Source organism: Geotrypetes seraphini, chromosome 1 (assembly GCF_902459505.1).
Source record: "Geotrypetes seraphini chromosome 1, aGeoSer1.1, whole genome shotgun sequence".
Taxonomy (NCBI): domain Eukaryota; kingdom Metazoa; phylum Chordata; class Amphibia; order Gymnophiona; family Dermophiidae; genus Geotrypetes; species Geotrypetes seraphini.
The window spans coordinates 293372647-293397078 of NC_047084.1; the positions used below are offsets into that span (position 1 = coordinate 293372647).

At 40.6% G+C, this 24432-nt stretch overlaps 1 protein-coding gene across 2 annotated transcripts in view; it reads left to right on the forward strand.

Annotated features, from left to right (window-relative positions):
• The first annotated feature begins 434 nt into the window (after positions 1–434).
• EMX1 (empty spiracles homeobox 1) overlaps positions 435–24432 on the forward strand; it is a 48641-nt gene continuing 24643 nt past the window's right edge. The window contains exons 1-3 of one of the 2 annotated variants that reach the window (XM_033953578.1): positions 435–1119; positions 6524–6708; positions 22583–22737. In XM_033953578.1, the coding sequence (XP_033809469.1) occupies positions 771–1119; positions 6524–6708; positions 22583–22737 (689 nt within the window). In that variant the 5' untranslated portion in view covers positions 435–770. The remainder of the gene's footprint in view (positions 1120–6523; positions 6709–22582; positions 22738–24432) is intronic. The other variant, XM_033953570.1, reaches the window with a different exon arrangement.

A 24432-nucleotide genomic window follows, 5' to 3' on the forward strand; every position in this document is an offset into this window, starting at 1 on the left:
TTACGTCTCCACGACACATCCTTGAGACCTAACCTCCCGCTTTCCAAACGATTACAGTTCTCGCTCTTGGGGGAAACACACACGGCACAAGCTGCTTCCGGCACAACAAGCCCCGCTCTTTTCCTCCAATCAGCGAGCTTAAGAAGGGGGCATCCGGGCGGTCCGCGTTTTACCCCCCTGGACGAGTCCAAACGCGGGGCTCCGGGAGCTCGCTCGCCCGCCCGGACCATTCTCTCTCCCCCCCCCCCCCCCCCCCCACACGCAGCTCATGCAAGATTCATGAGGCGCGGAGCGATCTGCCATTCGTCATCGGCCTCGCGCCGCTGCGCCACGCTCCAGTCCAGTTCTTTCAGGAGATCCCGCTCTCCGCCTGCCCTCCCCAACCTTTGGGCAGGTGAGGTTAGCCAATCAGATCGCTCTTGCCAGGTACCAGTCTATTTGTACTTCTCTCCCCGGATCCCCCCCCTCCGAACGGATTTCTTTCCCGAGACCGAAGCGGGGCGTCTGTTGTACCCACAGTAGCTCGATCTTTTCCCCAAACTACACACAAGCACCAACCTCCCCCCCTCCCCTCCTCGCCCCCCAGAAAAGGCAGCTTGCATGGAGCTCCGCGGTTTTCCTCTCTTTTCCCTGGGATAGAGCGCAGGGCGTCCAGCTCTGGCTCTCTCGTTTTGGGGCTTTTTTTCTTTTGGGGTAGTCTTCGCGCACCAGGACAGCCCCCCCCCCCCTCCTCGAAAACGTCCTAAAAAAAAACCCCAAAAAACAACAACATGTTTCAGCCGGCAGCTAAGCGTTGCTTCACGATCGAATCTTTAGTGGCCAAGGACAACCACTTGACTTCGGAAGAGCCCCTCCGACCCACGGCTCTCAACTACCCGGGCGCGGCGGCGGAAGCCTTCGTGAACGGTTTCCCCAGCCCGGCGGGGCGCTCCCTCTACGGCAACCCCGAGCTGGTCTTCCCCGAAGCGGTCACGCACCCGTCCTTGACTGTCCACCCTCACCAGCTCGGAACGTCCCACCTCCAACACCCCCACTCCTTCTTTGGACCCCAGCACAGGGATCCGCTCAACTTCTACCCCTGGGTTTTAAGAAACAGATTCTTTGGACACAGATTTCAAGGTAAATGAAAGTATGTTGGGTTTGTTTTTAATGCTAGCTTGTTTAGTTTTGTTGGTTTTGATCGGTCTAAGAATGTTAAAGAAGCTCACGGGCAACTTATTAAGCTTAGGAGCCTGAAACGTAATGAAATTTCCAAATATAGCATTAGGTAAAAAAAACCATTGATACAGTCGTTACGTGAAAAAACCAACAACAGATACAAATTATACCTATGTTGCTTTATAGCTGGCATGAAATGTTAGGCTGAATCACTGTTTTTACATAATGCTTTATTTTGGAATGCCTTTTAAAAATTCTCTTTATTAATTAATGGTCGTCCAAACTAATTCTGAGGAGGCGGGTGAAATATTGATTGAACTTAGACTTTAAAAAGTGAGGCACCAGCACCGGAACCTCACTCAGCTCCATGCTTTTAATGTTAAAACACGAATTCATGTTTGTACCCCAACTTTATATGTTTATTTAAATGGTTATGACCAAACCGACCAGCATGATTAGGAGTTTCAAAAAAAATAAAATAAAATGAAAAAGCAACCAATTTCTAGAATCTTTATATATCTAAATATTAAAACATCCTTAGTTTGAAGATAGAATTCATGTTATGCACACTATGCGTATAATATGAATGCAATTCCTGTATCAGATTTTTTTTTGTGTTAATTCACTAAATTGTTTGTAGGGGAAAACCTTGATAGATCCAAAGCGCCTTTCTCAAAACGCAAATGTTTTAAGGGATATCAGCCGACATGTTTTGCATTCCTTTTAACTTTTTATGAGGGGTAAAGGGGGCATATGAAGCATATCTCGTCTGCCTTGTAATCTTTTTTTTTTACTATTATTAAAAAAGGAGCAGTTAAAAGCAAGCTGGAAATGAATAAAGAAGGAGAGGGGGCAGGTAACAATTTGTACGTGGAAACTCGTTTCTTTGGTGGAGGGTTGTTACTGCCCCCAACCCTTTCCCCCACCTCATTACTGAGTTATAAATGCAAATCCACATTAGGCTTTCACTCAATACACTAAACCTAGTAAAAAGAGAGGCAGGGATCATCAAAGGCTTGCTTTGTTCTTGGAGGGAAGAAAAAGATTAAGTTATCTCCTCAACAGCAAATTCTCTCGCCTTGCTCCTGGCTATGGCTGCTTAAGCAATAAATTACTGCTCGCTAGATTGCTGAAATTGTTATGTGTCAGTAGCACTGATTAGAAGATTTTTTTTTTTAAAACACCCCAGAAAGGAGGGAATTAGATGGAAGGGGGGGGGGGGGAGGAAACTGATTCACTTTAAGTTCCATCTCTGAAAAATTAAGTAGTGCAATAACTGTATCATTTCTATGCATGAAGCCGCTTGCAATTTATTTATTTTTTTTTTCGACGTCCCTTTAGCCTTTGTCATATTTTGAGAGGAGAGGCGCAGAAATCAGGACAAGAATTCACTGAAAATGCAAACTTCGCCCTCTAGTTTTGAGGCCTTTAGTAAAAAGGGGAAGGCAAGCACAAAGCCCCCCCCCCCGCACGAAACAAGAGCATGAGAACAAACGAAAAAGGAGGTGTGCTCGGATCAAAGAAGTGCAGAAAACATGGAGGCAAAAGCAGGCAAGGTCGACTTTGGTTTGGGAATCAAAACACTGGCTGCAGACAAATTCTTCCTTTTTTGAATGGTTTATCTGCCCCATGTGACAGAGGCTGCTGGATTTTTTTTTTCTACTTAGTTAAAAAAGAAAACAAACATACATGCATTCCTGGTGCTGCTCTTATTTTTAAAAAAGAGCACAGTAGAAACAAATTAATTTACAGCCAATTATGTGCCATTAAAGATAATTAGACAAGAACCCAAAACAATAAATATTAAAACCCTTTCAGATATGAGCTATGGACAACAAGCTCTTTTCAAATATCAAGATCTACCTTACTAAAATCCACAGGCTTTGGGGAGGGGTGGAGGTGGGGGAGAGCATGAAACCTTTCATATTCCTACAGTTATGAGAATTCTGTCCTGTCTCTTGATTAAGGGAATTTCTTTCCAAATAATAGTTTCCCGCTGCTTAAAAATTAAAAAAAAAAACAACAAAACCCTCCAAAAAACAACCAGGTTACTTTAGACAGATCCTCACATTTCATTGGCTGAACAGTGAAAATGAGGCATTTTGATCTCAGGACATTAAAAAAAAAATAAGAATGTACACAATGTAGGCAATTATGATCTCTTATTTGTAAGTCAAACAACGATAGAGAATCCAGTTTTGCGAGACCTATAGGACTTGCCCTTTGCTTTTTGAAGTTTTTCAGATGGTAATCCATTTGTAATAGGAGGTCAGCTAAAGCCAGTTTTCTTCATAAATATCTCGGCTGGTGGTACACCCACTATTGCAGTCAATTGCTATTATTATTATTTTGTAAATCTCGTAACGCGTTTCCATTTAAAGGGATGCCACATCTTATGCTGAGGATGCGTTCGTGGATGCGCCAAACCCGGTGTGAGATAAAATTTGGGTACCGGGTTACCTCACACAGCTTCAAAGTGATTTACCTGGCGACTGATTGTACATCATACCAAACACAAGCAATCTGAGTTATCACCCGCACCCTGACCAGTCCCTTATCTATAGGAAAAATGAACTGGAGAACCTTCAAAAGCAGATTAGAACACGCTGTCATAGAGAAACTTCCGACCTGTCAATGGGCTCCTCCAGCGGTGGTGGTGGGGGAGGGGGAAGGCGAGCCAGAAATCTTATGCCTCTCTGTACTCACCTGGATTCAGTGGCCCATTACAGGTTCTAGAAAAAGCACGATAATCATGCACCTTTACTACAATAATAATTATCTGACTTTTGAGCAAGAGAAATAGGGAAAAGGGGTGACACAAAAATAATGTGTTGTAAATATTTTTCTTGCATATGAATATGTTAAAATGCATAGACTCTTTTCAGTACACATTCTGCAACCCTTCTATTCAGAAATAAAACAACAACAAAAAAATCATTTTGCTCCTTGCATGAAAAGCAGAAATGCATTTTTATTTCTCTTACAGACACTGGGAATTCACACTTCCCTAAAAGTCTGTTAATATGTCTACAATGTTTTTAACTGATTCATTTAACTTAAATGCAGATACAGAAGACACACAGATAGGGAGGGGACACTGCTTAAAAGAGAGCGAGAGGAAAAATTTAAGCAATTTTCTCTTGTCTCCTCCCTAATATTATTATTATTTCTTTCATTCTGCACAAAGAGTAATTGAAAAGGGGCAGTTTAAATTTAGTGCAGAAAGCAATAAATGTCTTGTGTAGGCGGACACTGATTATTTCATGAACATTTATTTTACCAATGATTTTTTTTTTTTCCGGGGCTGGAGGTTGAGAGGATGAAATGAACCCCCCACCCCAGCAATTGTTAATGAAAAAAAAATAAAAATCTGGTGTTACTTTTTCACTCTAATGCCGAAAAAATATCTCTTTTGGTGAGACGGGACTCCACTATCTCAGGAATTTCCTGGCCTCCTTCTGTATTGCAAGCGCTATATCTCACCTGATTTAGTATGTTTAAAAATAAAAATTATTTTGTTTAATCTTACCACTTTTTTTTGAAAAATCACTTTCTGCCTTGCATATTGATACTGCAACCTTTGCTGGAATTTCTTCTTCGCTTTTCCCTTTCTCTCCCGTTCCTGGTATGAGTTAAAAGATGTTTTCTAATTGGAAAATGAAAATATTGCCTGCAAATGATTCACTGCAGGCTTTCTTTAAGTTGCCTCAAACTTTGGCTTCCAAAAGGTAATTTGTCACCGAGGTCTATTAGGGCTGTACAGCACCTTTCCCTTCCCTCTGCCTGACCCCAAATTTGATGGGAGGAAAGATAAGTGTTTCAAAGTGAGTCCTTCTACGATGTATGTGCAAGAATAAGAACTGAATTATCAGTTTAATTATAGGGGCAGCTTTCAAGTAGTTAGTTGGGAAATGTGTTATAAATCTTGTTAAAATTCTTTCGAACCCCTTGGGACAGTTAATCTTGGTTTCTAGGAAGCCATGCTTAACATTTCTTTTCTAAAAGTATTCAAAGTTCACGCTCCAGGACTGATAGTGCGCGCCTTGGAAATAGGTTACTAGCACATAATCAAATCGATATCTGTCACACTCCTTAACTTTCAGGGATTTTATAAGATCCTAAAAGTCAGATCTCCGGATCTGGCACTCCAAACATCTATAAATAGTTTTCTAAAACATATAACAGTTTTAAAACAAGTGTCTGAGTAGAGGCTTGTTTTTAACTGAGTGAAAGCTGCAGAAAAGATTGTTTAAAAAACCCAAAAACCAACAATACAATTTGGTAAAGAGGTGAAATGGCTTGTTGAGGGTCGGTATGGAGGAAATAAAATATTATATGAGGGGGTGCTGAAAAGTTCTCAGCCCAACTAACCAACTTCCAAAATTCTGAGCGTTATTCTGCCACTATTGCTGAATAATGTTATCTTATTTTGTTAAGTGGCAATTTGCAGAAACAAAATTCTACCTTGTTTGGCATTGTTTCAGATCATTGATTGAACAATATCCACCTCATTCTCTTCTTGGCTGGGCAGAGAACTTTTCATCACCCCCTCATATGTAATAAAAGTGAGCCAAGTATAAGACAATCAAGCCATTGTGACATCACTGATCAGATTGGCTCTTATTGGTGGAATGAGGCATTATGACATCACAATCTCAGCTCAGGTTACCAGAGACTGAACGTCTTCACACTATGAGGGGGGCTGCTGAAAAGTTTTCAGCCCAGCCAAGAAGAGAATGAGGTGGATATGGTTCAATCAATGATCTGAAACAATGTCAAACAACGTAGAATTTTGTTTCTGCAAATTGTCACTTAACAAAATAAGATAACTCCTTTCAGCGACAGTGGCAGAATAACGCTCAGAATTTAGGAAGCTGGCTGAGAACTTTTCAGCACCCCCCTCATATTACTAGTACTACTAATCCTGAAACATAGGAAAGGGTCAAATCAAAATGCAACATCGTTTGAAGAGTTCTTATTTAAAAAAAGAAGCTATAGATAAGAAGTTGAGAAAATAAACTTATTTAAAATGTAAGTTATGCTCATGTCTTTAAAAAAAATTATTGTTTCATAGTGCAATATTACAGCAATTAGCGTGTGAATCAGTCGTAGCTCGATATGGAGGAGGAAATCAATCCCGCTAGGAGAGGAGGATGGGATAAAACAAATCTAGCTTACACTAGGGGGTTTAGGGTGTCTTCTTGCTCTCCTGACTGTTGGCAGCCTGGGGTTCTAAGCTAATAATCTGCAAGTTAATTACAGAAAGGCATCAGCCCATTTTTAGAGGACTAAAAGGCCTTCTACAGCAACAAAGGCGTGGGAGTGAGGGAGACTGACTCTGCCTCGCTTTTATTTTTGTTCTCAGGGAGTGAAGTTTCCCAGGAAAGTTTGTTATTGCACGGCCCCTTCGCCAGGAAGCCCAAGCGCATCAGGACAGCCTTCTCTCCTTCGCAGCTCCTCAGGTTGGAAAGAGCCTTTGAGAAAAACCACTATGTGGTGGGAGCCGAAAGGAAGCAGCTAGCTAGCAGCCTCAGCCTTTCGGAAACGCAGGTAAGCCCGGTCCAAACAGAGGCACACGAGACAAGCCCTCCATTCTCAAAGAAAGTAATACTGTAAACGATCACATGCCTTCCCCCACCTTCTGCCCCCAAACAAATTTGTGGTAAACGAGAATGAACAACAGATTGGTGACCTGCATAGGTTACTTTAGGTCTTCCCACTTCATGCTTCATGCTCACATCTCAATTTGTTAGTACATAGATTTTGAGGCAAGACAAGATTGATGTAATTCTGTGTTAGGCAACTTGTCTATTCTGCATCTCCAAGACTCTAACATAGTACAGAAATTTGTACTTATTGTTATAATTTAGGGGGTCTTTTACTAAAGATTGGCACATGTTATTTGCAAAAGAGCCCATAGGAATAAAATGGGTCCTGTGGCAGATAATTTACTTTAATCTTTAGTAAAAATAATAATAATAAATCTTGGTGATTAAAAAAACATTTTCTTTTCATAGCATAGGCATATTGGGTATCTGATTATCATTATTTTAACATCCCGTCATTGGTAGATCTCATAATCCCTCTCAAACTATTTGCTTATCTAATAATTTTACATGCTGACTTTGGACATAAATCTCTAGGAAATGAGTTGAAATAAAATGCAGGTGAAGGTGTTTCGGTACGAGGGGGCCGCTGAAAAGTTCTCAGCCCAACCAACAAAGTTGGGAGAGTCTCCATCGAGGGCTATACACTAGTCCAGCGATTTTCCACTTTTTTTGTTCCGTAGTTTTCCGACGGAACGAAAAAGGTGGAAAATCATGAGACTTGTTGGTTGGGCTGAGAACTTTTCAGCTGGCCCCCGGTAAGCTAATGATATTTCTGAATAGATCTTTTCAAAAATATGGAGTGCTCTCTTATAATTTATTTGCACCAGTGACAAAATAGCCATTAGATTCACAAGCCAGTTCTTACACAAGTAGAATCGCCAATAAAATTTAATAGCGAGACATTGGCAAATGGCAGCCAAAATGTGAGCCTTGCTATGGCATCTTGATTTTAAAATAACAACAAAGACAAATAAAGCAGGCGGGCTGTTATGTTATTTAAGTTAGCAAGAACATTGACTACACATTTTTTTGCCCTTCAAATTTACTGATGCTGAAAATTTTCTGTAAAAGTAACCTAAACACTGCCCTGAATTCTGAACTATTTCCGCTCCGCCCCCCCCCCCCAACTTTTGAGAGCCAAGATAGGGGGTTCTACTTTAGGCGACTGGGTTGGAAGAGCTGTTTTCCCATTAGTTTAAAACCCGAAGGTTCGAAGCCCAGGCGCACCATTTATTGCTTTTGCATCAGAATTAGTGCTTTCTAAACAGCAGAAGTCCCCGCCAGAGCTTCGTCCATAGGAGTGCGCAAATGACCCCCCCACCCCCGAGCCCTCGGTGGCACTGCCTCCTGTGCTATTAGCGTCAATGCGTTTAAATGAGCCCCTTTATTCCCAGCAAGAAATACTGTGCACTTCAAATATTTTTCCCCATTTTGTATCTACGGGTGAAATGGTATGTACTTCGGAAAAACCTGCGCATATTTCCTCCTTCCCCCTCCACCCTGTAAACCTATTAGGAAGCAATTTCCTTAATGCGATAGAACTATATAGGTCAGATGGAAATATTGGGGGTGAGTGCTAGAAAGAGAGAGAGAGACATGTTGGAGGAAAGAGGAGGTGAGATCATGTTGCTGTATCATATGATTAAAATAAGATACTGAAAAAGGAAAGCAATAACATGAAAAAAATGGACAATGAAAACACAAAACCAGGTCTCAAGCAAATATTAATAAATGCTCTCAGCAGCCAAATTGCCTTTTTCTTGTTTCTCTGATTATTTATATATATATATATCTTCCGTTCAGATAGCGGGGCAATTTTCAATTTATCACAAAGTGATGACAGAAATAATTTTGTGATTTTTTTTGTTAAGCTATTTACTCAAATGAAATGAGAGTGAAAGCAGGCATCTTGAGAGGCTGTAGTAAACGGAGACATGAAATCAGCAAGGGGCACTGACTTCCCTTACCAAATAATAATGAGCTTCCCGTCTTTACTTTCTTTAAATGGGTAATTCTAACCATATCGGTGGGTTTCTTTTAATCGAGCACTCATATAATATTCAAGAGAGTTTCCTTATTAGCCGGCATGTCTTTCTATACCTTCACATTGCAAGAATATATTAATAGCTGTCACACCTTTTACTCTGTAGTCATTCAGTCTACGATGGTATTAGGCTTTAACCATCTGTGATACTGTGATTTTAGTATACAGTATGCTAATATTCCCAAGATCAATCCCTCATTTATGCACAAAAACATACTGTAATTCGCACAACAGTGCGCCAGCAACTCAATAATCACATGTGAACCTTTGTAGGTTTAAAGACAATTATTTGTCTCGTGTTATGGGTAAAGTGAGGCAGATAAACAGCGTCCCCATTGGGACTTTTCTGCATAGTGAATGGATCTGAATCTGCAAATACCAGATTGTAACAGTGGATCTATGTCCAATAAATATACTACCGGACTGATTTGGATGGAAATCTCGGTTTGTTTGTTTTTTTTAATTCAATTTGAAATGCACCCATATTTTAACTTTTGAGGTTTTAAGCTATTCTGGTTAAGGTTTTTCTTTAATCATTTATTGGTATTATATCAAATTATCCAAGGCCAAGCTCTAGCTTTCTGCCGGCAAGGGGTGGATATGAAAGGCGTCTACGAGTCAAGGACCCTGCAGATTTGGCAGTACTAAGGTGCTCAAAGTTGTTGGTAGCTGAAAGAGACCGGGGGGGGGGGGGGGAGAGACATAGAATAATAACCCTATAATGGCTGAATGCAAATTTGCATTCCCTCTCTCTCTCTCTGTGTATAAAAATACAAGTCCAATGGATCCCTGTTCCATAATAGCACAACTTGTGGTAAAATAATCGTTGTGACAGTAGCACACATTGATGAATCCCTCCCTTAATTGTAAAGTTTTCCAGTGCATGGATATCCGTAGGTATCATAACTCTAGAAATTAACAAACAATGAACAGAATATTTTAGAGGTAGGGTCTAAAATATAGGCTCTGTAGATATCTGCTTTTCTTGTAGATTGGGCAAATACTTCTTTGATTCAAATTCCATACATATTGTAGCTCCCTTCAACTACGAGATATACCTACACCCAGGAAGAAGGGAGAAGGATTATATAAGTACTGCGAGAGACCTCAGTGGTTTTGAACAGGTCGCCTTTCGTTTTGAGTTGTATCACGCATCCTGAACATCCATTTCACACGGTTTCAAACTGCAGCCCACAGCATAAAAATATAACTTGCGTAGTCTATCTGATTTTGGTGGCTGGGCAGGCTGTCCTGTGCTATGACGCTAGTTTATTCAATCCATCCCTTTGAATACTGGCTGATGTCCTTACAGATCAGCTCTGTCCCCCGAAATAAGGAAAGAGAAGAAAGGAGGCGCACCTTTCACATTTTCTCCCACGACTCTTCCTCCAGGTCACCCGGACATTATTCATGAATTTATTTAAATATCCACTCTTTCCCAAATTAGCCCAAGGCGGAACATAATAGCCTACTTTATGACGGATTAGAAGTCTAAGTGCTATAGTTCAGTTTGAATGATAATAAACTCTAGGGGCTCCTTTTACAAAGACGCGTTAGGGCCTTAACGTGTGGAATAGCGTGCGCTAAAATGCCGCGCATTCTAGCCGCTACCGCCTCCTTTTAAGCAGGCGGTAATTTTTCAGCTAGCGTACGTGCTAAAAACGCCAGTGCACCTTAGTAAAAGGAGCCCTAGGTTCACCCGAGACTGAAAACCGAAGACCTAAATATATTCTGTTATGAAGGATTAGTTTACAAACCCCCCCCCCCCAAAAAAAAAAAAATAAACTGTCTCTCTTTTGCTAGCTTGATATGAAATTGGATATTAAGATTTTCATCGATTTCTTGCTTTTTTTTCAAGGAGGAAGGGAGATTGCTTTTAAGCTGCAGTTTTCTCTGGTAAAAACAGAGATATAGAACTTCCTTTAAATAAAAAAAAAAACAAACCCAAAATAAAACAAGTGGACATATACAGACACAGGCACAAGAATATTCTGCTTCTTAGTAAACGGTTGAGAGGGTCACCAAGAAAATGCAACTTTGTTCTTAAGCAATAAAAGAATGTACTACAGTTAGAGGGGTCCAATTTATGGAACTTGCAGACATATCTTATGACCAAGGCTCTAAGTAGGAGCAGAATGCCATTTGGGAGAATCATAGAGCCCGAATGATTGCAAATCCATTTGTTTTTTCTATGAATATAAACTTCCTGTCGGTGAAAATAATAAATGATGATGTAATTTTAGCTAAAACTTCTGTTTTTTTAATGTTTCTTATTCTTCCACTTTCTCTTTGTAATTAACAAAATACCTCAATAATAGTTTTATTAGCAAGATTATTTAGAAAGTATGAGTTAAAATATTTGGCTACCAAAGAGCCAACAATAAGAGCGAAAATGCTAGTGTAGCTGCGGAACGGAAGATGTATACATAATTCAGCGTCACTGAAACCAGGAGATAATTTTGTTCTTTAAGAGTGATTATTTTTGAAAATATATTTGAAACTGTTGTACTCTTTAGAGGTACATTTTCAGAAATTTTTTTTTTTTTGAGTCTTCAGTTGTCCTGAAGATTTTTTGGGTACAACAGGGGGATTTTATTTTGAACTTACCAGCTTTGTTGTTCATGAACGTTTAAAGCAGGGCTGGTCATACATTTCTAATTCAGCGGGATAGCATTTTATTTTTAAAAAAAAGTATAAATGACACACACAAAAGTATAATACTAGACACTCGTAGGGAGTTCACCACTTTAATAGTCCCATGCTGTTTGTCAACTTTTTCACATATGTATCACAGGAATTTCACAATGATTATCTCCATAAATATCAATATAATATTAAATCGAAGGTGACGTGCTCAGACCACCAGCTTACGTGCTCGATTAAAAACGAGCACAGGCCAGTACAGGAACCATCATGGCACCTACTGGTCCCTAACCACCAGGAAATTTTATACTAGAACCTTTATACCATTATATTTTCAAATTGATATTTCCGCATTACTTATCTTATGCAGTTATCCTGGTGTACTTGTTGTCCACATTGCCTGTGCTCTTAATGTCTTCTAATCAATCCCCAACACTGTGCATTGTACATAGAGCCGCCCCCCCCCCCCTCTAACATCCACATTGACACATAAATTATAAGAAAAATCTTACCATCATCAATTACTAAAAGAAGCACGAGGGGCCACTGAAAAGTTCTCAGCCCAACCAAGAAGAGGACGATGGGGAGTTATTCCACACTTTTCTTATCACTTTTCATTTCATTTCATGTAATTGAAATGAAAAGTGTTAAGAAAAGTGTGGTCTAACTTGTCAGTTTTATGGCTCCACATCATTCTCTTTTTGGATGGGCTGAGAACTTTTCAGCAGCACCTAGCAGACTATTACTACTATTGCTAATCATTTCTATAGGGCTACTAGACATACACAGCACTGTACATCAAAACACAGAAGAGGAAGTCCCTCTTCAAAAGAGCTTACAGTCTAGTCAAGACAGACAAACTGGACAAGAAGGCGCATCAGCTCAGGTGGGGGAATTACAGAGGGACTGATAAGACAGATATTGGTGCTCAGAAGGTGGGTTGGTTTGGAATTGAAAGCATCTTCAAAGATGTGGGATTTGAGTGTGGATTTGAATACTGCCGGAGAAGGAGCTTGACGTACGAGTCGGGCTGTTTATTACAGGCATATGGTGCAGCAAGGTAGAAGGGACAGAGTTTGGAGTTGGTCGTTGAGGAGAAAAGAGAGACTTATCCGATGAGTGGCATGTGGGGAGAGATGAGAGGAGAGATTCTGAGGAGCGAATATACTTGTAGGTCAGTAAGAAAGAGTTTGAACTCTATGTGGAAATGGATAGGGAGCCAATCGAGTGAGGAGAGGGGTAATGTGGGCATAGCAACATTGACGGAATATGAGGCATGAACAGAGTTCTGAACAGATTGAAGGAGAGAGAGAGATGGGTTAGCGGAAGGCCAGGGGGAAGCTGGTTACAGTAGTCTAGGTGATGAGGGTTTGGATGAGGGTCTTGGCTGTGTGCTCAGAAAGGAAGGGTCAGATTTTAGCAATATTTTAGAGAAAGAAACAACCGATTTTGGCAGTCTGTTGAAGAGAACGAGAAAGATTGTGAGTTGATGAAACAGGGAGGATGAGGGTGATGTTCACAAAAATAGAGAACGAGGGAAGAGGTAATCCTAATGAATAATCCAATTTGGACAAAACTAAATGTTGCACTACTATCCTGAAATCATAAGGTTTTGAACATAGGTTTTAACTTCACAATCAGCCATTAGATAATAAAAACTGGACTGTACCATTTTACACACTTGGTCCTGAAAAAAGACAATCTAGCATCAATCATGCCCCCTAGATTCTTTATCACTGACTTCATAAAAATTGGAGAGTGATGCACTACAACTGTTAATCCCAATGGAAGGGCCATACTTCAAAATATCCGTTTTTGTCAGGTTAGTTTAACTCCCCCCCCAATCCATACACTTATTTTGCGATGTAATTACTCTTCTTCCCTTCCCCTATCTCCTTCTGTATCATTTATGTCAAATGGGAATCGTCTTAACCCTCCACCCTTTTTTATTTTTAAAACTTTATGTTTTATATTATTTTAGCATTGTAAACCAACCAGATACATGTTGATGGTCAGTATATTAAAATTTGAATAAACTTGGAAACTTTGTCACCTTTTCAGTAACATCCTCCCTCCTTACAGCCAGGAAGAACAACTGCACACTATCCCTATATACAGGGTACTCAAATACTGCTCCCAAAGGTGCCTGGTAGAGATTGAACAATAAAGCGGAAAGCGCTGATCCCGAGGAAGCACACATCAATAGCTGGCATTGTACTGACACCTTGCCATTGACCTTTACTTGAAATGATCTTCCACACAAAAAAGATCTAAACCAGTCATATGCAACCCCCTTCACACCAAGTCCAGTTAGTTTTTGCAACAGCAAATCTATATTTGCCAAGTCAAGTGCAGAAGATACATCTAACGAGATTTAAAGCAATAAGTCAAATCCCCATCAATTCATTTTGTAAGCTCATCCATGATAGACAGCAACAAAGTTTCCACCCTGTGTCCTTTATGAAAACCTTATTGGAAAGGACAAGTAATTCAATAAATGCTTCCATTTGTCACAACACAACTTTTTCCATCACTTTCCCCACCGGTTTAAGCAGCTGTGCAATATGGTTTACCATTTCATTACTAACACTCTCTTCTCTATACAGTGAAAGACTGTGATACATTGGTGGCTCCCCTAAATGAACAAATTCTTAGCATCCGGAAAAATAACCCAACATATAGCTTCTAATAAAAGAAAATTCCATAATAATTGCCACCAAAACAATTCAATCGTGCTTTGCTATGATGCAACTGTTGCCTACAAACACTTTTGTGCTTTCGTTACTAAGGGTGAAAAGATGATCTCTAAAACCTATCTGGAAGTTCATTTACTATGATAAAGTTATGGCCCCATCAAAACATACTAAAATAAATTTAAAAACGTCCCTTGGTGCCTTGTTGGGTTGGCCAGTGTTCCATGGACCCAGGTTCCTGTCATGGGCAAGGGCCAATCTGGCTCATTTGTACAGCAGGTTTTAATAGAAAAGTCTGTTCCATATTGCTCTCTCCTAGAAGTGAGATGTGGAGAAACCTAGTATTCTATATTTAAAGACCAGTCCTTCAGAAACTTGTGCAAGTTTCTACTGGGCCGTGCAGTATTTGAATTTTGGGTGATTTGCCTTAAAAGGAAAGTACAGTAAAACCTAGGATTGCAAGTAACTTGCAAGTGTTTTGTAAGACAAGCAAAACATTTTATTAAATTTTAACTTGATATACAAACAAGGTCTTGCAATACAAGTACATACAGTATACACACATCACATCATCACAACTGATGATTCTTCTCTCTCTCTCTCTGACACTGCAGGAGTGTAGTGACTGTTCTAAGCAAGCAAGGTCTTGCAATATGAGTACATACAGTATTTTGTATTAAAGTTTTTGGGTTGTGGAGTTTCCATTATTTCTTACGGGGAAATTGACTTTGATATGCGAGTGTTTTGGATTACAAGCATGTTTTCGGAATGAATTAAGTGCACAAACCAAGGTTTTACTGTACGAGTATACAGGCACGAGTGTGTTATGAAAGATTAGAATTTAGCGACTGGAACTAAGGGCTCCTTTTACTAAGGTGCGCTAGCGTTTTTAGCGCTCGTTAAAGATTAGCACGCGCTAAATGAAAAATACTAATGCAAGCTCTGTGGAGGCGTTAGCATTCAGTGCGTGCGGCATTGTAGCATGCGCTATGTGTGCGCTAAAACCACTAGCGCATCTTAATAAAAGGAGCCCTAAATTAATGCATAGATGTTCAGTCTTGTTTGTGGGCCTAGTATTTGTTGCTCCATTTTAATTTATTTACTGATTTTTTTTTTTTTTTTTTGCTAAGCCAGTATTCCCCCCCCCCCCCTTCTTTAGCTTCCTCCATAGCAAAGCTGATGAAATTGCTATTGCTTACAGCAAAAAATGATATGCAAAGAATGGGGTGGGGTGGGGTGAGGCTTAGGGTCAGTTCATCAGGTGGTGGGTGGTAGTAGATGTTAAAAGATTTTATCTGTAGGTTTTCCGGATCCACTCGTTGCACATTCCTACTTACTAAATGATCTACAAAGAGCAGAGTCACTCTCTCCCTCCATTAAAATAATAATAATGATAAGACTTGCAGGTTTTATAAAACAAAACAAGTGTGTCCAAAACAGCCCTGTTAAGAAAAAAAAAATCAACTCTATTCAAGCTATCTTTAATCTCCACCTGTTATCTCTTTGCCAGGCTTAGTGCTGATCTTTCTATGTTTACCAATTGTGTGCATTATTATATGTCTAGTTAGGAGGGGCCATTGAAAAGTTTTCAACCCAACCAAGAAGAGAATGATGCGGAGCTACGAAACTTACAAGTTATTCCATACTTTGTTCTTGACACTTTTCATTTGGTTCATATTATTGAAACGAAAAGTGTCAAGAAACGTGTGGAATAACTCATAAGTTTCATGGCTCCACATCATTCTCTTCTTGGTTGGGCTGAGAACTTTTCAACAGTCCCTCATATGTTTATTCTGTAGCCATCCTCTCTCTTGTAATCAAGTCCGCATGGTATTTAAATGGCCAGCTATCTGAAGAGATTCAGCGTGTGGCTTGTTTTTCAGGCAGCAGAAAAGGTTGTTTGGAGTGGACCGACTGGGAGACAAGTTGGAACTCCTTATGTCTTGCGCTAGCTACTTGCTTGCCTTATTCCTATTAACATTACCTAGAGGAAATCAAACAGTTTGGATAAACATACATGAGATTTTTTGCCCATTTGGAAAATTATGTATTTCTCAGAAGCTACGACATTAGGAATACCAAAGGGGGGGGGGGGCTGAAAAGTTCTCAGCCCAACCAAGAAGAGAATGACTTGTTAACTGCCAATTTGCAGAGATGAAATTCTATGGGGTTGTTTTTTTTTTTAACATTGTTTCAGATCATTGATTGAACCATATTCATGTCTCTTCTTTTTTTTGGGCTGAGAACTTTTCAGCACTCCCTCGTAAAATAAATTTTTCACAAATTGAGTTCAGAGAGTATGAACTTCTTTTGGGACCTTCCATATTGTGAACTAACTTCTTGAAAGAGATGAAAAAAGGAATACTTTGCTTACTCAAGTATCGGTAAGTGAACCGAGGCAACAGTTTGGACAATAATTCACACAATATCACCCTGAGCTGGCATTAAAAAACATCATTTTTGTTCTTCAGCTTCGACAAGAATAATAGCAGGCCTATGAAATTCAGAATCATTTGAGATGGAATAGTAATAACAAAAATCTGAATACTACCTGAGCAACCTCCTAAATATTCCAGTGTTTATTTGAGTTTTAGGTACTGTTGTTTGTATTGATTTTTTTTTTAATTCTTTAATTATTTTGTGTTGGACTCCGCTTTGTATTTTTTTAGGACTGTAATAGCGGACGATAAGAGAGGGTATTAAATCACATTTCAGTCCATCTCCAGTATGAAATATTTCATCTATACCCCTCGCATACCTCCATAGTAAATTCAGTCCTATGAAAGGAAATCTTTGACCAGATTTAAGGTGCTTTGTTCATTGTAAAAATGCAGTACACTTGATAAGAATTCCTATAACTTCAGAAAGTATTAGTTTAAAAGTGGCATTTTGTGCGTCGTCATGTGCATGATATGGGGTTATAATTAGAGGTGGTGATGATGACAGTATTGAATTGGAGAAGGGGTCTTGAGGTTGCAGTACGCAACTGGAAATCAGAGACATTTCTGGGTATTGATTATTTTGCTGGCTCTCACGATTACATTTCCTCTTTCGGAATCAATATATCCAGCTGAAATGAGATGCTGATAATGAAATCTCTCTTTATTTCCTTTCCGTAAAAACTGTTGTGTGGCCTGAACAACTGCCAACCCCAGCAGGGCCTTAAATACATGCTTTTCAAATAGTGCGGGATAAAAAATATGGTGACCAAGATTGAACTTAAATATACCATAGGGATACCATAAGTGGCTAATCAGGTTGTAGTTTGGATAATTCCCTCCTATTGCAATATCTGAAAAACCATATAAGGTTCATAGAGATCCCTTACTGATTTTTATTGCTCCAGCTTTGAATGGTATCCTTCAATGAGAGTACAACCAAAGTTGACATATTAAGAAAAACCATCTCAATATAATGAAACAAAACTTTCATTCTAATCCTAACAGCTAAGTGATAGAAAAACACTGATATGATGAGTAGTAACAGAAAGCGTGGGTTGGGAGCTGATAGGATAATATTGGCAGTACTTAGACTGCTTTTGTTGTGTCTATGTTCTGGGTGATTTCTGAGGTTTCGGCAGGGCCTGTTATTTTGAATTGATTTTCCTAATAGCAGACTGGTAGACGTGCCCAACATTTTCTTATTTGTTTGAAACAAGGGCGGACAATAATGAATGCTCAGTGATTGGCTTTTATTTCATGATCAAGTTTTCTTTGAATTCCATGTTTTTAGTAGTTGCAAAGATACGCGCTTATTTTAATTTGCCAAAAGAAAAAGATCTCCCTCAGTAAGCACCATCTCCAAAAAGACTGCCTATTTATATTGTTCCTTGTAATATGAATTTTATTTTCTTGATGTACTGTAATAATATTTATAACACTGTAGTATAACAACATCCTAGACGAGCAGTCTTATATTATATAACACAAGGTCAGGAGAGGTATCTAAAATCATGAAATATGGTATGGAATATCAAAGTGATATAGGAATATTTGCCAGTCTCATTACATGAAGATGAAAATGCTGAATCATTTCAGTGGGCGATAGCTCAAAAGCTACTGACTCAACACAGTGTCAGTGGATGTGCCAGAAACCACAGTGACCTGCGCAAAAGTAAAGTTCACGTTGACGTTAATAAAGGGTTAATGCATGCTAGGTAGAGAATCGGCTCTACCTAAAATAATGGAACCGCGTTAATCAATTAACCCGCGTTAACTTTAACGTGAATCAAGCCAAAGTTAGCATGGGTTAGTCAACTGTTGTGAAGAGGAACATGGGCAGTGGAATGAGCTGTCACTCGGGGCAACGGCCTATCAATGGCCCAATCACTGTGACGTTTTACTCATGTTCAATTTGTCATACTGTATGTGATTCTGTTTGAGTATGAGCTCTATTGTGACCTGCCTTGGGAAAGGCAGGGTATAAATAAATAAAAATATTTTCCAACACAGCATCAGCAACTAGACACCTTGGAGGTGGGGGCCAGAGATTGGTTTATTTGGCCCCCTCCAGTCACAAAGGTGTTCCACTGACCCTGTGTAAAGGACCTTTATTAGACAAAGCTAGTTACTTTTAGAGCAGATGATAGGAGAGGAATCAGATTTTTAGAGAACCTATGAGAATCTTATTGTGAAGCTAGATTCCAGATAGGCTAAAAGCAGCTGATGGCACTACTTCTGAGAATATAATGTATGTGTGGACACGGAGTGCATGTGAGAGATAGCTAGTTACATTTCACACAGAACAGCTTCAGATTTCTTGATCTGGAACACATCTTGAGTTTTTAGCTTAGCTTGCCATGCAGTCTGATTTCTTCTTTCGCTTAAATGGTGCTGGCAGTGCACCCTAGTGCTTAGAGCACAGACCTGTGAAGCACGAGATGAAGGTTTTTTTTTTTCCTCCCATCCATCTCTCCCACTCACTGTGCTATCTTATGCAAGTCACTTAACCTCAAGTGATCATATTTAGATTGCAAGCGCTTTGTAAACATGTGATTTGTACTGTTAAGTTCTTTATGAATAATAACGCGAATAATCACCGTGGAATTATCAGGCTGTTATCTATGGGAAAGACTTGATGTTCGGGAGCTGCCTAATTAACTCTCTAGGAGGTACTCTAAAAGAATCTTGCCCTAAAAAGAAAGCAAACTCAAGCCAATGTATGAGCAGTCTATTTGGCAGCGACATAAAACAGATTAACTTTGACAAAGCTGATTTCATGAGCAAGAGAGAGAGAGAGTTAAATAGTCTGGCAAGCAAAAATCAGAGATTTTTATAGGGTCAGTGACTAAAGTATAACCTCCGAGGGCTTTCAGGATTATGTTGGAGACTGTCCAGAAATTTAGTTAGAGATATGCCGATATTATTGGGGAATTAGTGAAGCTGCATAGATTTTTCAAGCATCGAAAATGCTTTAAAATTACTGTCAGCGCGCAGAACGCATGGAACAAAATTACTGGAGAATTTCTCAAAATTCTGGAGACTTTCAGGAAGCGAAAGTGTGCATCCTCTCATTTGTTATGTACGTTTGGATTTCTCCTCCTTCCAAGATCTCATAGAATACTTCCAGTAGCTGCAGCTGGCAAGGTCTGAGCAAGCAGGAAGCCTCCCTCCAGGCTAAAAGCCTTTGTTGTCACTCCTGAGCTTGTTGGGGGGGGGGGGGGGAGATCCAAGTTGCATGAGATCAACTTCTACCACCTTTGGAGAAAAGAAAAAGAAGCAAACTCCACCTCATTTAGACAGCGTTTGGACATAGCAAACACCTCTGACAAAGAAAAGGCAGCAAACTCATGTACCCAAACAATTATTTTTTTATTTTCTGACCACTCTGTGTTTGCCCTCTGTGGGGGTGATTTTATAAGGAGGTGCCTAGGCAGGAAAGGCACCTAGCTACGTATGCTGTGCCTCTTTTTATCTATTGTATAGGTGCAAAATCTGCACTTGCTATGCAGCTTTCTAAAATTGCCCCAGCGAAAACAGGTACTCACATTTACATCTACACTGAGGGAGGTATAATTGTGTGTGTCTATGTCCCCGCAAGTGTAGGCACAATCCACAAGTGCTGCTGAAAGGGCGCACAGCACCAGCAGTGAGCCCGAAGTCAGAGGCAAAAGGCCAGGGTTCCACAACAAAACGGGGGAGTCCAAAGTCACACAAAATGGAACCAAGACTTGGAGCCAGGGGATAAAATTGTGACGAAATACACACTGGAGCGACTTCTGTTTTATTGATTGTTATTTCTACTTTTTTTTAATGATGTACATTGGGATGTTTCCAGTTTTGGTTATTTATTTGGTTACCCTTTGTTCCCCCCAAAGAACCCCTGAGGAAGGCAATCTTTTGCCAAAGCACGGCCCATGTAGGGTCTAGGCTCCAGTGTGCATTTCGTTACAATCAATAAAACCTTGAACAAATTTATCCCCTGGCTCCAAGTCTTGGTTCCGTTTTGTGTGACTTTGGAGACCCCCGCAAGAATAGGTGCATGAGTGCATATATTATATAATATGGGCCCAATTCTATAAATGGCGCCTAAAACGTAGGCGCCGGGTAGTTTGGCACTTAGGTGCACTTTACAGAATCGTACCTAGCGGCGCTTAAAATAGACTTAGGCATCCTAACCTTAGGTGCACCATATTTATACCAGGGTTTTCTTGGCCTAATTGAATGTGCCTAAGTTTAAAACAAGCACCTAGATGAAAAACAAGCCCATGATCCACCTCCCTAACCACACCTACTTTCTGGTAGGTGCCTTGATAGTGCAATTGGCATCAATTACAAGTTCTTAATTGCCAATTATCAGCACTGATTAAGTTTTTAAACAATTAAATTAGGCTAGGCGCATCTATCTAGGGGCCTAACTTTAGGCCTCATTTATGGAATCTGGGCCTATAGGCCTAGGTGCCTAAGTGGCAATCCTTCCTATTTTCTGCCCTGTGAAATACCTATATGTATACTGCATACAAGTAAGGGAGTCATTTGAATAATGCAGTTTTTTGCACATGTAGGTAAAGGGGATGGGATTTCATATACCGGTTTTACATATTATATTACTTATTTTGTACCTGGGGCAACAGAAGGTTAAGTGACTTGCTCGGAGTTACAAGGAGCTCCAGTGGAACCCGAATCGGCTTCCCAGGTTCCCAGGCTGCTGCGGTAACCACTAAGCCGCTCCTCCGCTATTGAAAAAGTAGCTTGTGATTTTATATGACCCGTGTAGGCATGTTTGGCAGGGGCATGGTTTGGGCAGAACACAGGTAAATTCAGGAAATATAAGCATCTACTAGGAAGAACGTGTTCTACTCTTTGACTCTATTCCTTTGGAATAACCTCTCACGTTCACTTCACTCAGAATCTTCACTTAAACTGTTCAAAACAAAGTTAAAAACTCATCTTTTTTACTCTTGCTTTTTAAGAGCTGTAAGGCCTGGGTCCTGGTCAACAGATTGGCAAGAGTTAGATACTAACCCCTTCTTTTACAAAGGCACCCTCCCCCCCGCAATCTGGCCCCCCCACGATGCGATCCGGCACCCCCCGCCACAATCTGGCACCCTCCCAACGCGATTGGGCACACCCCCCCCGCCACCATCCAGCACCCCCCCCCCGCCACGATTGGGTAGACGAGGAGGCCGATCTTCGGGGTGCCCAGATGAGGGTAAGAAGCGGCGGGGGGGGTGCCCAATCATGTCGGGGGGTGGTGGGGGGATGCCCAATCGCGTCGGGGGGGGGGGTGTGCCGGATTGCAGGGGGAGTGCCGGATCGCAGGGGGGCCTTCGAGGGGAGCAATGCCGGTTCTCGGGGGGGGGGGGGGAGACACATCAAAGCGAGTTTCCATTATTTCCTATGGGGAAGCTCGCTTTGATAAACAAGCATTTTGGATTACAAGCATGCTCCTGGAACAGATTATGCTCGTAATCCAAGGTACCACTGTAGCTGTGTGTGACGCAGTGGTTAAAGCTACAGCCTCAGCACCCTGAGGTTGTGGGTTCAAACCCATGAAGCTCCTTGTGACCCTGGGCAAGTCACTTAATCCCCTTGTTACCCCCAGGTACATCATATAGACCGTGAGCCTGCTGGGACAGACAGGGTAAACCATTATGAGCTCATTGGGGAGAATGGTATAGAAAATTGAACAAATAAATAAATAGACACATATGCATTTTTATAAAATAAGCTTAAAATAATACCTTCTTGGCCTATAAACCTAGCCTGTTTATTATAAAATCACGGTCATTAAAAGCCATTATCTTCATATTCTGTTCCTAGCATAGTAATAAAGGAAGCAATTAAAGACTGAACTGGCCAATTTAGACTGCCCTGTAAGATGGCTAGGGCTTTGGCCACTGCTTTGTGCAGGTGATTCCCCCCTCCCCCACTTAGATGCACAGAATGTCATTTCACTGCTGTTTAGAGCTGAGATACTCTATGCTTGGTTTCCAGCTGATTTTGCTACTCCCCTTTCACTGTGCTTCTAAACCTCATCGTGCCAGCTATAAGAAAATGAGAAAGTGTCTGCACAGCAAGCTGAGAAGATATAGAGAGGATGTCTCCAAAGAAAGACTTCAGTGGGGTGCAGTATTTAACATAAGCTGGAAGTATGCAAAATTTGTCCTTGTTTGTTTCTCTTAAAGCTGGTATATCTAGAAGTAACACCCTTTTTGCTGAGAGTCTTGTCCTATTTAAAGCCAAACGTAAAATTAATTTCCAAAACCTTTCTCCAAGATGCTGACTAGGTTTATATCTCACTCCCTTTGGTTTAATCTTCACGGCAGGATATGAATTTTGTTATAATTCGATACCCACTTGGATTGAAGAACGGATGATAGCATTTTTGGTATATTTCTTTCCCCTTCCTAACCCTACTGCCTTTATATCAATAATAAACATCTGATTTTGTGCTGAGAAAAATAGAGGATTAAATATGCACAGTTTGCATTTTCGCATTCCAAGGAATGCGGCCAAATGAGAGTGGTACTTCACACTGCATATCTTGGAACCAGTCAATGTGTATAATTGCCATCACACTGTGTTCTCACCCAATGGATTCTGTTTAAAATATATATTTTTTTTAAATTCAGGGAGTTAGTATGGTTTTTAGTATCATTTGTTCGTGAATTCTTTTTGCAACTTCTGGGATACCACTGGGCAGTTCCACACTAGAGGTCTGCACGGGAATGGGGATCGCGGGAATCCCCCCTAGTCCATGGGACTGCCACGGGGACCCCCCTCTGGCCCACAGGACTCCCACGGGGATGGAAGGCTTTGGAAGCAGGGTTCGTCCATATAATATAATGGACACGTCAGCCTTAGTAAAAGAGGGGGCTTATAAGTAAATTACCTGAACAGAAAACAAAAATAGGGTTCCACCAAAGAGATTCCACAAGGAAAACAGCAGCACAAACACAAAAGAAACTGTGGAATTGATGATCCTGTCAGAAGTAATTGCTGCTTTTTATGGGGACGGGCGTGGAAAGAGGTAATTCCTTGCGGGGATGGGTGGGGACGGAGAGGATCCTGGTGGGGATGGAGAGGATCCTGGCGGGGATGGGTGGGATTTCTGTCCCCGTGCAACTCTCTATTCCACACCCAGGGTCATTCTCACTCTGCCAAAAAGTGCTACTAACACCTTCTTTGTTAGGGATGGGGGTGGATATAGGATGAGGGGTTCCCCCCCCCCAATTGTTTGTATAGAATTTTAAGTGATTGTTTTTATTGTATTATTTTGTTAGATGCTGTATTGTTGTTTTATTGCTTTTGAACACTGTTGTGATGCCATATTTGGCCACCCAATGATATATCTAGTTTTAATAAAGATAAGATAAGAAGGATGGGACAGAGATTCACTAGAGGAGAGTAAGAGTTACTTGGCAAAACTATCTAATGAACAGGGTCGAACATTATCCTGGTTTATTGTCCTGGTGGTGGTGTATCCAGATGGGTTCCCATCTTTTTCGATGAATATGATGCTCCACCCACTTTGTTATATTCATTGTTTAAATGAGCTATGAACGAGTCTGATAGAAATAAAACAGCCACCTACACAAGGCAAGAAAGTCAATTCATTGGCTAAGGCTTCCTAAAGCAAACATTGGTTCAATAGCTGTTGACGGGGCTGAGAAATCACTTTTCACATCTTTCCTTTTGCTGTTTTCAGAGAGAAAAAATAATTTGTGTTATAAAATCTGGCTTCAGTATCATTCTTGCATCAGAAGTGTACAGAGCTCGTCAGCTTGGTTCTTTGCTGGTTAACACTTCATGCTGCCAACTGGGCTTAATTCCTGACTCAGACT